This window comes from Sylvia atricapilla, chromosome 6 (genome assembly GCF_009819655.1).
Source record: "Sylvia atricapilla isolate bSylAtr1 chromosome 6, bSylAtr1.pri, whole genome shotgun sequence".
NCBI classification, from domain to species: domain Eukaryota; kingdom Metazoa; phylum Chordata; class Aves; order Passeriformes; family Sylviidae; genus Sylvia; species Sylvia atricapilla.
The window spans coordinates 31485135-31499553 of NC_089145.1; the positions used below are offsets into that span (position 1 = coordinate 31485135).

General features: G+C 32.7%; 1 protein-coding gene across 2 annotated transcripts in view; it reads right to left on the reverse strand.

Annotated features, from left to right (window-relative positions):
- Positions 1–14419, reverse strand: part of RYR3 (ryanodine receptor 3) — a 195398-nt gene that overhangs the window by 89168 nt on the left and 91811 nt on the right. For both annotated transcript variants that reach the window (XM_066321419.1, XM_066321418.1), the window contains 10 exons: positions 13452–13636; positions 12674–12710; positions 12055–12215; positions 11245–11410; positions 8435–8521; positions 7822–8048; positions 5905–6706; positions 5199–5399; positions 4831–4933; positions 965–1102 (listed from right to left, as the gene is read on the reverse strand). In XM_066321419.1, the coding sequence (XP_066177516.1) occupies positions 965–1102; positions 4831–4933; positions 5199–5399; positions 5905–6706; positions 7822–8048; positions 8435–8521; positions 11245–11410; positions 12055–12215; positions 12674–12710; positions 13452–13636 (2107 nt within the window). The remainder of the gene's footprint in view (positions 1–964; positions 1103–4830; positions 4934–5198; positions 5400–5904; positions 6707–7821; positions 8049–8434; positions 8522–11244; positions 11411–12054; positions 12216–12673; positions 12711–13451; positions 13637–14419) is intronic.

Consider the following 14419-nt stretch of genomic DNA (forward strand, 5'->3'; position numbering starts at 1 on the left):
ACTTGGAGAAAAAAAAGAAGTAACCATCATCAGCTGACCAGCTTCAAGTCACTTGGAGAATCCTGCACATGGTATCTGGATGGCATTACAAAGACATTTAGAGCTAGAAACCCTGTCTTGATTCAAAAAAGGAAATAAGAAACCTCAGCAAAAACATGTCCTAAAGGAACACCTGGAGGAATTTGGCTTTTTGCCTTGCTTATTCCTCACCATCTCTAGTCACTTCTAAGGATCGAAAACTCATAAACATATCACAGCAAAGACAAAGTTTGTGAGATTTATATCACACATCAACCTCACTGGGGTGAATTCTCATGTGAGATGTGAGCACAGTGGCAGTGAGGATTGGGTGAATTGTTCAAAGAGGCTCAACAAAAAGCTTCTGCAAATAGTTGAGGAATTGCAAGCACAGAACCAATCTCACCTGTATAGACCATGAACATCCTTTGCATGTTATGGAAGAATGTATGGGAATGGATATGTACAGGAATACTGCTCAGAATAAGAAGTTTGTGATTACAAGTGTTTTACATGCTTGTCTGCATTTGCATGTACATGGAGCCTAAGAACAGGTAACAGATGGAAATGCAGATAAGTTCCAAAGAATAATTTTTACATTAAAAAACCAAACCATAAAAATTAGATCTTACCAAGTTTAGAATGCTCGAGTCTAGGTTACTGGGCTATAATTAGCCTTTCATAGTTCTTTATAAAGAATATGTAAATTTTCAAACCCAGAGTTAATGATCTGGATCCAAAATCTTCACTTGTTTTAATTTCTTGTTTAAAAATACATCTGAGATGTTCAGTATGTGGAATAATAGTTCTAAGAGGCAGAAGAAACATAAACAGGTGTGTCCTTCTTCAGCCCCTTATAAAATTTTATTAGAAAATACATTCTTGTTGACTGTTTAAAACTTTAATGCTTGCATTATGAAAATATTGATATGGAAAGAAAACTTACTAGGAGCTTTTTCTTCTTCTTCCTTAGGCTCCAATTTTTCTGCTTTTGGTGGACCTTTGATTTTGTACATTAATGAACGGAGTTTGCCAGCCAAGGAGGAATCTTCTTCTTCCTCTTCCTCTTCTTCTAGTGGAATACCTTAGCATAAAATAAAACTGGTTAGCAACACAACTTAATCTTTGAAGTTTAACTCCTTCAATATATAAACAATATTAAAATAGATATAGGAATATTTTTTAACCAGCAGATTTCATACAGGATAAAACAGCAGTTTTAACACATAGAACCAGAAGCACCCCTCAAATTATTTTCATTTCAATACACATACTTCTTACATCCAGATTTATAGTATTCATTTTTCACTATTATGACCAAAGAGGTGGTACATTTTTAAGAGTCTACTATGGCAATTAAATATGACTCATGGCCATAGTTGATTAAATATGTGATCCTTTGTTTCATATTGCAGAATATAGGCTAAAGAAAGGAGTGTATGGCTGTATCTTACAATACAGTACAGTTTTTCAGTCGAGATATTTAGCAGCCAAAACCAAATATATCAACTGAATTTAAAGCTGTCAGAAGGCAGACATTCAAAGATCATGTTGGTAACATATGCAGTTCACTACACTGCTTCACAACCATTCAGTCTCTCACACCTTAGTGATCATCAGACAACATGTGTGTTATGTGCAGAAGCAAAGAGCAACCAAGCAGGGTCCCTTCAGATCAGAGAATTGATCAATTGTGCCAAGCTGAAATGTCAGCTTTTGCAGTTTGCTTGCCAAAGAGAAATTGAGAAACGGAGAAGTTTTTCAGACAGGACACTAGAACAAGAACCTAAAGCAGAGGGGAAAAGAATAAACTGCAGCAGCTAAAACTGGTACTAAACAATTAGCTAAGAAAGAAAATAGAAAATAGAACAGATATGTGGTATCAAGGAGGAGAAACTTTGCTGCTGGCAGCTACAAATGAGGAGTGGAAATTATGACTAGGAATGACTAACTGAAAAAATTCAAAGGCACTGGCAGGGAATGAAAGAAGTCAAAATTGAAATCGGACAGTAAATATGGAATTTAAGATATAATAATTAAGTGAAAAATTAAGATATAATAATTAAGTGAAAATGGCTGGGCAAAATGAAAAGTCAAGAAAGAAGGAAGGATATAGTCATTCTGAAAAAAAGTAAGACCAGGAAACATCACCAGTAATGAAAGGAAAGAGAAAGCACACAAGGATAGTAAAGGAAGAAACTCTCTGTCATTGAAATAAAACCTAGGCCCTGGACACATGAGAAAGACACTGGGAGCAGAACTCTTAAGAAACCAAAATGGACGGAAAAGAAGAAATGTACTTGGATCATGAGTTAAGACAGTGTGGGACTGAGGTAGGTGAAGTCTATTACTCCTCCAGGTGGGGTCTCATTTACTGTTCCATATCATTAATTGTTCATTCTGCATTCTCTTATAATTGCAATCCATTCAGAAGCTGACTATCTCTTGTTGTTACTGGCAAATTGCTCCCTCCAAGTGGCAGAAGTCTGTACATGGGTACAGACGGTTTCAACCCAGATAACTATTGGTTTGATATGGTGCTACAAAATATGCTGCAAATTTGTTTGGTTTTTTAATAACCAAGAAATTGCACATAAAAAACATTATAAAGGACCATTATTTTGCCAGCAAAATTAACCACTCACAGTTAGGGTGTGCTAGGATTAAGACTGCCTGAGTAACTATTTGCTTATATTCATTATGAAGAAGCCTTTAATTACTTGATTGCATACATAGTTTTCCACTTAGATGGCAAAGTATACTTAGTACTAAAAAGCTGATTAAACATTCCAAGCAGAACTCCTCTTCATTTAATCTGCAGCTGTGATTGCTTAGTACTGATTTCAGGACCAAGTCAAGACACAGATAATGAGAAGCACTTATCCACAGCGACCACCTCTGATAAATCTGTACAAAGTAATGAATATGGTTTTGCTTAGAATCCAGAGGATCTTTAAACTTTTTTAATCATAGGACAGTTTCTTTCTCTATCTTAAACTCTCATTCAAAATACATGTTTATAATGCAGTAAACAAATAATAAAAGTACATCCCTAAAAAGAAATATCTTAACGCATACAATAGCTAGTGTTTCACCTCATGAAATATGAAGAGTGATGAGGATGTAATGATCATACCAGCCACAAGATTTTAAGCTAAAATTAACTGATTTTGAAGTTAAGACATTTTCAAGTAAGTTATAGGTTTTTCATAATCTCCATCCTGGAGTTTTACAGCTCTGTGCTGCCAAATGGGCATTAGCTTTGGAAACCAGAGGTCAGATCAAGGGCTAAGTGACTGAACAACAGAGGTAGCTGTAATAATTTGTTATGATAGATGTAATAAAAACAAGAGAAAGAGGAGTAAATAGGATACTAACTGTTCACTTTAGCACTTGGTAGAAAAATGATGGAATAAAATAAACACTTTCTGGTAAGCATTTAGAAGCAAGGATGAATAGCAATTAACAGAGGATTGTGAAAACCAAAGAATGTTAAACCAACTAAATTCCTGCCTTACTAAATTTCTGCCTTACTAAATTTCTTTCTTACAGACACAAATCTTGATTTTAAGGACTTCTAATACTGTCTTGTACAACACCCTCAGAAGTAAATTGATGAAGCATAACTTAGATATCCATAGACATACTCATCTTTGACTGAGGTATGGAAAAATTATCATGAAACCAGCAACGGCTTGCTGGCTGCTGGAGATTCTAAAACAGTATTCAGACATAGCAGTGCAAAACAATATCAGAAGCCTTAGCAATACAAGCACAGAATTGTCTAGGAGGCACCATGCTTCCAAAGAGAAAACAGAAACTAAATTACAGGTCATTAAAACAGTACATTTCCATGAACCAGGTAACACTGGTTTTAGGGATAACCAGCAAAGAAAAATTTAGCAGATTGTATTGGTAAACATTTGATAAGGACCTCAAACAAAAAGGTGGGCAAGGAAGAATCATTAAGAATATCATGCTCTTCCTGGGGAAGAGATTGAGATGTTGCCAACTCAGGACATTGGCCCCCCCCCCCTTTTTTTTTTTTTTTTTTTTTTTTTTTTTTCCAGACAAGATGGATATACCAATAACTATAGAACTAAGCTACACACTGGAAGAGTGACTGAATATATCTACCAAGTAGGTCAATGGAAAAGAGCTTATTCATTTCAGTTTTAACTGCATAATTACTGGGAATGAACAGTAACAATTAGATGTCTCAGACTACAAATGTTAATAATTCCATGATTGTCTAAATTAGACTAAGATCTCAATAAACTAACAAAAAATTAGACATCAAACAGCCATATAAAATTGCACAGGAAATCCAAATGACTGGGGGCAATTCAAGTTGTAATACACAGTGCAAGAGTGTATACAGTTATGCATACAATAGGAAAATAAGCTAAAGAAGGCAGACAATTCCACATCTGCTGTCTTTTATTAAATTTAAGATGCTCAGCTTTATAGCAATTGTGTTCCTTCAATACCTTTTATCTGCTTGTACTCATACATGTGCTTATATAAGTCTTTTAAGCTAAGTCAACCTTCTTGTTTGGATGATTTTTCCCCCCAATAAGTCTAAAACTGGTAAATATACAGAATAATATTAGATAATGTTTAGTAGAGATTTAAGAGTGATTTAACTCAAAACCTTGCACAGGCTTCCCATATTTTTGTAGTATACACCCAAGTCTGCCAGTAAAGTCACGTTTTAGGCAGTAATAAACCATTCATGCCAGTATATTTTTCAACTGATCTGTCAATTCCCAAAAAGACAAACAAAACTTGTATCAGTAGCATGCCACTCACCACAGTGAATTAGAAGATCATCATGAAATTCATATAGTTCCTCCCGAATCTCCTCTGGACAGGGACAATCCTCTCCCAGTTGAAAATTCAGCAACATATTAATCTTCAAGGGATTTAAAGGATAGTTAAAAAACTGAAATAGCCTAAGACATATTCTAGTATATTGCCATACTTTACCTGTTTATAACTCTGGTTTACATCTTAAGTTCTAGAACAAAAGTTTCAGCATTCTGACATTTAATGTTTTGCAGCATGGAAAACATTTATTTTCAAATTTGTTTTGGTTCTCCAGCAAGTCAGGACTTTATTTTGTCATCATAAATAGTTTTTCTAATCCTTAATTCAATTGAGTGTTTTTTTAATATTACCTGCTCTTGAGGAGGAGACCGAAATTCTTTAGTTTTCTTGGCAGTCAGTGCAGCAGACATGTTCAAGGCTTGCATGAGTTCATTGTACCTGTATTTCTGGTTATACTGCAATTTTGATACATAACGGTCTGCAAATGATACAATTGCTTCCACTCTGTGTTGTAGTTCACAGTCACAAAAATAATTGAGTAAATGACACATCTAGGGTAGAGAAAATAGACAATCTCAACAGGTTTACAAACTCTGTGGAAGAACTTGAGTGCATATTATACACTGAATCAGACTATAAAAATGAGAGACATTTTACCCATATTTTTGCTTGAACACTGTAAATGTGACAAAATAGTAGTTTTATTATCTAATTGATAACATTATATTGCATGCAAACTCCTTTACTCCATGCACTCAAAATATCTAGAAACCATGCACAAGTTTGGATTGGAAGGGCCATTTAATGATCACTTGGTCTAACCCTTCCTTTTTTATGAAATAAATCTGAACTCACATATCTATTTTGAGTGTAGATACACATAGAAAGAACTGCATCATCATTAATATTTTTTCATGAATTTGCGGTTTTAAGGCAAAGTGGAATTAAAGACTTTCATAATTTCAAATCTTAATAAGTAGAGAACATACAAAAAGCACAATCCTTTTTTTTCATCAAGAGTAGAATAGAAGTAACATATTTATAACAAATGGTCACCTGAAGCTTAACCGATTCTGGTAATCTTGTCTGCAATAAGCCCTTTGCAGGAGCTTTTGTTTGTTTCATTGCTTTCTCCCCAGCTTCTACAGCTTTTTCTTCGATTTGTGTCACTTCTTCCTTCTCTGTCCTCTCTTCTGTTTCTTCCTTGTGATCTCCAAACACAGTGGGATCAATGAGGAGTAACACCTGCTTCACATCATCATCATCAAAAACACCCATTATGAGCAACGTTGCTATCAGTTTAAGAACAGGAACGAACTGGAATGCAACCTGTCCTCCAACAGGGTCTCGTATATGGCTCCCACTACACTGTACTGCCTCTGTTAACATACTTATGGCCTTGCATTTAAGTATCTCCAGGGGTATCTCTGGGATGGACGTCTGATGATCTTCACTGGTTGCAATAAAGCATGGAGTAGAAAAATTAAAGGCTGGTTTAAGACAAGTACTAAGCCCTACTCCAGGTAAACCATGCTTCTTTGTTTCATTGGGATATAATTTAATATTTCGAGTTTCATCTGTAACTGGAATGATAAATTCATTGCTCATCATGAGCTTGGCTTGCTTGGCGTGCTCCAAGTGAATACTAATGAGCAAGTCGTAGAATCCAGAACGTAGAAGTCCAGGTAAGTATTGATTATCTATTGTATAAAATAGCTGAGATATGTCCACATGGCTACAAAGCGCATAAGCAACTCTAGTGTTACCTAGAGCACTGACCGAACTATAGAGTTTTAAAGTGTGGTAGTGAAACATCATCAAATCTTCTTGTTCACATAGTTCCAAAATATCAACACATCTGTTATGAAATGAAGAAACAGAACACCAGTCAATGCCATACATAAAGACTTTGCAAAAGGAAAGTTTTATAGTCTCTGAACATTTCAGTCAGTTGCTCTTCAAACCAGTAATATAAAAGTTGATAGTAATTTTAGTATGTGCATCATTGAAACACAGTAAATGGTGGAAATAATTTGTTGAGAGTCTTTAAAATTAGTACTCCATAGGAAAAAAACAAAAACAAAATCCAGTATGGAGATGCTTCTTTGGAATCTATTGCAAAATAGAACTTTTTTTTAAAATAAATGTATTAGGCATGCTGAAAATCTGCACTACCACCATTACTAAACAGTGCCTTTCTAGTTTACTCAGGATTGCTGGTTCATTTTCCATGATTGTCTGAATTAGACTAAGATCTCAATAAACTAATACAAAAATAGACATCAGAAAGCCCTTTTTAGACATCAAAAACTCTTTTCTTGAATTCAGTTTTATTAACAATAAATAAAATTGAGTTTTGAATCATTAAAGGAAATTTAAAAATTACTAATTGAAGTGCAGCTGTTATATGATCTTTCTGCTATGCTTTTGTTGATAGTTTGGCTTTTCACTGGTTATGACATTTGATATTTGAAAAGATAGTATCCTCACTTTGAAGATAAAACCTAATGAAAATCAAAAAAGGCAAGATCTTGCCAATAAGAACATAAGAACCTAATTCACGTAAATTCAGTGCAGATGAAAGAGGAAGAGATTACAAGTTTCTATTAGAAAAAAATCAGCAAAATAGTACTTGCATGTTGTTTATGCTTGGTTTTCTCAAGGTGAGAAAAATCTCTATGTTTAAAGACCTACAGATTTAAGAGATGCTATTTCAATTTAACTTTAAATAAAATCAAATAACCATGTTTTCTTTTATGCATGTAAATCTTGGTACATGGCATTAGAGTTCATCTCTTGTTTTTACTTAATTTTCTTGAATACAATAATATTTGATGCAATATCAGGTAGGATCAGAAAATTCTCAAATACTATAGGGTAAATATTCAGCAAGGCAGGTTTAATTAGTAGGCTGACATCTTTTTTCAGTATATTTTGTCCACATCAAGTGGTTTTATCTCATTATCAATGTACCTGTTTTCTTCTGGGATATGAAGCGCCATCATCTGCAGAGGTTCCAAACACTGTACAACCCAGCCATGACGTTCACTGACACGCTCAGTTTCTACTCTTAGAAAGCTGTTTGGCATCCTGCTCCATAAAACAGGTGTAATTGTTTGTACATCAAGGCGAGGGGGACACTGAGGAATAGGATTTCTTTCTTCACTTTTAAAAATTGCTGCTGATAAAGGCATGGTATTCTGAAACAAATATATGTATTAAATATTATTGAAACATGTAAGTATGGATAAACCCATAACATCAAAAGGAAGTATAGCTTTTAAATAGCAAGGAAATCATTAAAAGATAGAAGCTATTGCACAAACAAAATCTATTAAAACCCTCCAACATTAATGGTGTTATCCTCAAATAATATTAATTTATTTTGACAAATGCAGATAATCAATTAACTGCATATAATAACATTTACAGAAGTTAACGTAGAAGTCAAATTACAAGTCATGCCTTTCATTCAATCTTCCTAAACGAATTTAACTGAGCAGGAATTTGCATGGAAATAAACAGATTTAAAAGAGCACATTTACATAAAGATTGTCTTTCTATAGCATGCAAAAATACTTCCTACCTTTAATTTACCAAGTTCAAACTGAATCAAGTTAGTGCTTGTAGGCTGTAAAAAAGTTGCTGGAAAAAGCTTCGTGTTTGGTTCAACCTAGGAATAAAAGATTAAAATTTTTAAAGCATTAAAAAAGGAAAAAATTATCTCCCTGAATAAGATATAAAATAAATACTGTATACCTTACACTTCATTATCAAAAAATTTAGATACTTTACTAAATAAAGTGTTGAATAGTGTCTACTTATAATATAGTAAAGTATTTGCTATTATTTTTCTAGGATCACCTGATTTGAGACAAGTGTTTTGTTGCCTTATGTGCTCTCAACACCTATAGGAGTTAGTTTTGGTAACACAGCATCGTTTCTACTCAAAAACATCCAAATCCAACAACTCATTCTAGAAATTGAGAGCACAACATGGGATCAAAGTGCAAATCTTTATTTCCTATTAAGATTAGTGATTTTCTAACCCATACTTTAAAAGTAGAACAATGCAGGGAATTACAGTGCTATAGTTTTAAAGTTTCTGGTTGTTTTGGGGACTTTATGACAGCTACATTTTCTTTTTTCCCCATTATAGCTGGACTCAAAGTGCAGGTCAGTGTAAAAAGACCAACTTATTCTGAAGAATACTGAAGAAGATTACCCACCACCACTGCCATGAAATAATTTAAAAACATAATTATAGAATAGTATATAATTTTAAAAAATACATTGCTCCAGGGTGTCTGAAAAAAAGTATGTTTATACAATTAAGTCAAAGTTTCAGAAGATCAACTAAATATATTATTCACATCATGGTACATTTTGTGTATTATGTACACACGTTGTACATAATAAGCACAACTACAACATTTGTGCTGTAAAGGAATTCTAACTTTGAGAACAATGATCTATCAAAAAATACTTTCTCAGAACTATATCTTTGGCATAGACAAAATAATATAGGGCTAGGTATCAACATTGCACTCTCATAAATTAAAAAATCCACAACCTCAAATCCAGAAAGAAAAGGCATTCTGTTCTGCTTGATGTATGGGGTTTTTTTTCCTGAATATTTTTTTCCTGTGCCATTCAATAGTTAAATCAAGAATAAAAGAAAAATTCATTTCCTCTCTTAAATACATTGGGCCTTCTAAATCTCTTAAATAAATAGGCCTTTTAAAATGAAAACAGCATACAAATATTACCCTTCTATTTCAGTTAGGAAAACTGAAAAGTGCATGGAAGCTGTTATAAGACTAGAATAATTACCTAGCCTGGACATATATCAATTATCTGTGGCAAGTGGTGTGAGAGATTTGATTTATTAAAATATTTTAAAGGTCTTACTTTATTGTAAAAATATTCCAGACATGGAAATGAAAACTACGTACTACTATTTTCAATACTTTCAAAAAAGGAGAAAATATTTAAGTTACTCAAAGTAAGAAAAAAATAAACAAGATTTCACCATCAGTTGTAACAATCTTATTGGCTTATACTATTTTATATCTATAGGAAATGCTGGATATTTTCATTTTTCAGTAGACCAGGTGTAACAGGTTTATTGAAAAAACATTTTCTAAAAGAACTTCAGGTATTTTTCCATAAGAAAGAGAAGAAACAGAGGAGAAATAATGGTATTTGCTGATATAGTTTTAAATTCAGTACAGAGAACATGGTTATATTAATTTGAAGTCATATAAGGGAAAACCTGAAAGAGTTATTTACACTAAATTCAATAATGTGCATCTTCTATATCTGTCTTTTCATACATCTCCTAACAAGGTAAGAAGAATAGCTAAAGGATGCCAATAAAAAAACCCATATACACCCACTATAAAGGAACACAATAGCTTTCGTATTAATTTTTTTATCTAGTTAGAAAAACAACAAAGCAGGGCTTAAGCGCTTTAAATGCCTGCTTTCACATTGGGTTGTCATTCAGTATTCTCCTAGCGTGGCACTGAAGTTACTCACCACTATTACAACATATTCCAAATTTGCAATTACTAGATAACCTTCCACCCCCATTTACAGGCTGTGTGCAACTCTGCTATATTCATTTTCAATGGAGTCAGTATAAAATTTCATTAATTAAATCTAATTAAATAACATTTCCCTTTTGTCTTTACTACAGATTTGAGGGGTAGAAGATATAGAAGAAAGCAATGAATTGTTGCTAACATTGGACAACCTCTTCCACAGTGAGTGTTTTACTATGGACAACTGATCTTACTAAGAGGAAATCTCAACAATCTGGTGCTGAAAACTCCTGTCAATCACTGATCCATTTGCATAATGACACCATGTTTTGAAGATATTAATAGCACTTAGGGCCCACACCCCTTGTTTTTGCTTTCTGCATTAATGCATATTTAATTTTTACATTTTATAACTTATCAAATCACAAGCTCTCCAAATCACAAATCAGCTACCTGCAGAAGATACATGCCCTGGTAATAATTAATTGAATTTTTCTTCTTAAGTCATATCACAACTTACTATATCTAAAGTTTACTTTTGACCTTCTGCTACTTAAAATATTTATTTCCCTTTTATTGTATAACAGATTCAGTTGAAAAAATAATTTAAAGAATTAGCTTTATTAATCAAGATTCTGAACCAGACAACCTGAGCTATAAAAAATATTTATCAGAACATATTGAAACAACTCAAAAACATAGCCTTACAAGAGAATGAGAAAAAGGGGGATAAACCAGAATGATATAGGAAAACACATCACACAAATGGTGTCCAGTTAGATTTCTGAAAAAGAGAATTAGCATCCAAACAAGAAGCTTACTAGATAGCTTCCTGAAAATCTGATAATACCTGATAACAAGTGCCAAGCTCTCTTCCATTGGCTGTGAATGACACCATTCCAGTAGCCAGGTCAACAAAGCATCCAATTTCTATATCAACATTACTGCGACCTGATCTCTGGGAATTAGCAATTACATCTCCTCCCCAAACCATGTAGCAGTTGCTGCGCTTCACACTGAAAGAACAACAGGAACAAAGTATAGGTCACACTGAACTTGGTGGAGATATTCTTTTCAATGGAGGAATGCTTAGAGATCCTCAAAGGTGCTTGTTAAGCTGTTACTTTGTTTGCTTATTAAAAAGCCTTTATTTTTTTGTAATGTATCAGCAACACCATGGGTAAGGGATCAGACTAAATACACTTTTTTGTTTCTTTTTTATAATTATGAAAAGAATTCACAGGCTGCTGTGTGCACTTGTAAATTACAGTAAAATAAACTAGTTCATCCACAGGGAACAAATATAGATATTAAATTTTAAAAGCATCTTTTGTTAAAAATTCTTTCCAAAAGAAATTTTCTTTCTAAAAGAACATTGATGATAAATTCACTTTAACATGTCTACCTAAAACACATTCATATATAAATGATCACAGAAAATTCATACTGCATAATCATTTCCCTCATTATTATAATATAAAATATGATATTATATTACATTAAAATATATAACATATTTTAAAATAGAATATAATAAAATGTTATATTATATATATATATAAAATATTAATATTTAAAATATCATCAAGCTTGTGAGCATCTGACTTTTAAACAACAGTATTAAAATTAAAACTTTAATAAGCTATAAATAATTCCATACCTTTCATGAACTCTGCCTCTCTCATCACCTAAGGTAACTGTCACTGTACAGTTTTTATTTAGGTCAAAATTCTCACTGTAAAAATGATAGTCTGGTGTTACCCAGCCAACCCAGACTGAGGATGGGTCTTGACCAGCAAATATCCGTAGTGAGTAAAAATACTAAAGGAGGAAAAGAGCATATTAGCAATAGAAAGAGCATATTAATAGAAATCTATTTGATTTCTATTTAGTGTTTTTATTCTATTGAGTATTTCTATTTCTATTGAGTATTTTTTCAAGGAATACTCAAATAGTGATCTTAAAAAACCCTCTCCTATGTATCAAACTTCAATAATAGTAATTCACATTCTTCTTATAAGTAATTTAAAATACTCTTAATTTTTTTAAAAATAGACTAGTGTCTATTTTAAGTTGGTGACCCTTATGTTTACACAAGTCATGAAATTCTGGAGATCATTATTTATAAACAGTGTTATATCACAGAAAATTATTAAATATATATAATAAAATTATGTTTTAAAATTCTTTCATTGGATCAATTTCTAATGAACATACAGCCACAAATAAATCTACTTCAAAACATTAGAAGAATTAAGCATCTTAGCATGTTTACTTACTGTAGTAGAAGGAGGAGCAATTTCTTGGCTGTGCTTTCTATGATAAAGGAAAATCAGTAAATAATTTAAAAAAAAATTAAATAATAATTTAAAAAATAATTAAAAAAAATTGTCATTATTAGGCTAAATATACTTAAAAGCTTACTAATGTAAGTTAACTAGAGAACCAGTTTGCTTGGAACTGAGTATGCATTAGCAAAGACTGTACAGGATACAAATATACAAGTAAAATAATAGATTGCAGTTAAGGTAGAGAGTGGGAGAAGAGGCAGATTAACCGCAGTTAAATAAAGATAGAGGCAATTCTGAAAGGTGCAGGATCCATTGATACTTTTATCTTTAAAGGTATTTTAAAAATCTGTCCCACAACCTTTTTTCTTTTAATGAATTAGGCTCTTTTCTGGTAACAATGAGCTATTGAACAATAATATTGATGAGGAATAATCCAATGGGTAAAAGACACTACGCTGGTTTTCCAGCCCAGCTTTTACAAACTGTAATAATTCAGGAAAAACTGAGATGCTTAAGCAAAGATCTATAGACCTTGTGATGCAACTCTTTAGAAAAGACTCTCTCTTGTCTGTACACACCATTCTGCAGCAAAGCTGGCTTATAAAACCATCAAGAATAAAAAAATCTGAGTAACACACATTTTATGCAGATCTGTGCTTCGTGCAAGAATAAGTATAAAACTCTGAGTATACAATAATAAAGAATAATATAACATAATACATTTACACTGAAAGCATGAAATAGGACAACCAAGCCCAAACCTAACCGTTTTTGGAAAACATCAGATGAGGCATTTTCCACACCCATGCCGAAGTTGAATGATGAGTGGAACTCAACGGGCATACTCAAACGACAATATATCATGTCTGAATTGCTGTTTTGTGTGCCAAATGTTTTGTGAGTAACTTTTAACCGAGGTGGACTCTCAATGGTTCCATCAATTCTCCATATCTAAAAATAACAGAAAAAAATCAAATAATACTTTTATCCAAAATGTGTTGAAAACTTCCATTAAGCAACTAGAGGATGAGAAAATTGAAAGAGACAACTTAAATTTTTCACAATTAATTATCTTCAAAACTACGCAGCTTGATTCTCTGACACTGAATTTAACCTGAAAACCAAGCGAAGCAACAGATACAGTATATCCTGATGACAGTAAATATTTTCCAGTTTTTCCATTCAGGAGTAAAAAGAAAATAAGTATATAGATTATTATACTAATTCACTTTAAGTACAAAAGCCATTGACAAACTGCATTGCAAGAATCAGTCATTTTCTACCACAATGAGGAGAAATATTGATTAGAATTGCTCAGAGGGTCATTATGGACTTTGAGCTTGATGCTACTTTCCCTTGTGCTAAAAAAGTGAGTTTCCAAACTCAGTGATAGGAGCATTTAAAAAAAAAACTTTTAAAGACAGGAATAGTGATGAAAATAATCCTGATAAAATGAAAAAAAAAAAAAAAACCACCAAAAAACAACAAAAACAAGCTGGCATCATTTAATTGGAATTCAGTGAAATTTATTTTGCTTAAAAATGAAATATTCAGAGACAAGCATTAGATAATGATTTGCTACATCTAAATTAAAGTAAATGACCTAGAGAGAGTATAGTAAAAAAACTCCTCAGGAACTCAACTTATCATTTTGGAATATACCAATATGGAAAAATTAATAGAAAAAATACAGGCTATATTATGCTGCTCCAGGATAGATTAGTTAGGGAATTT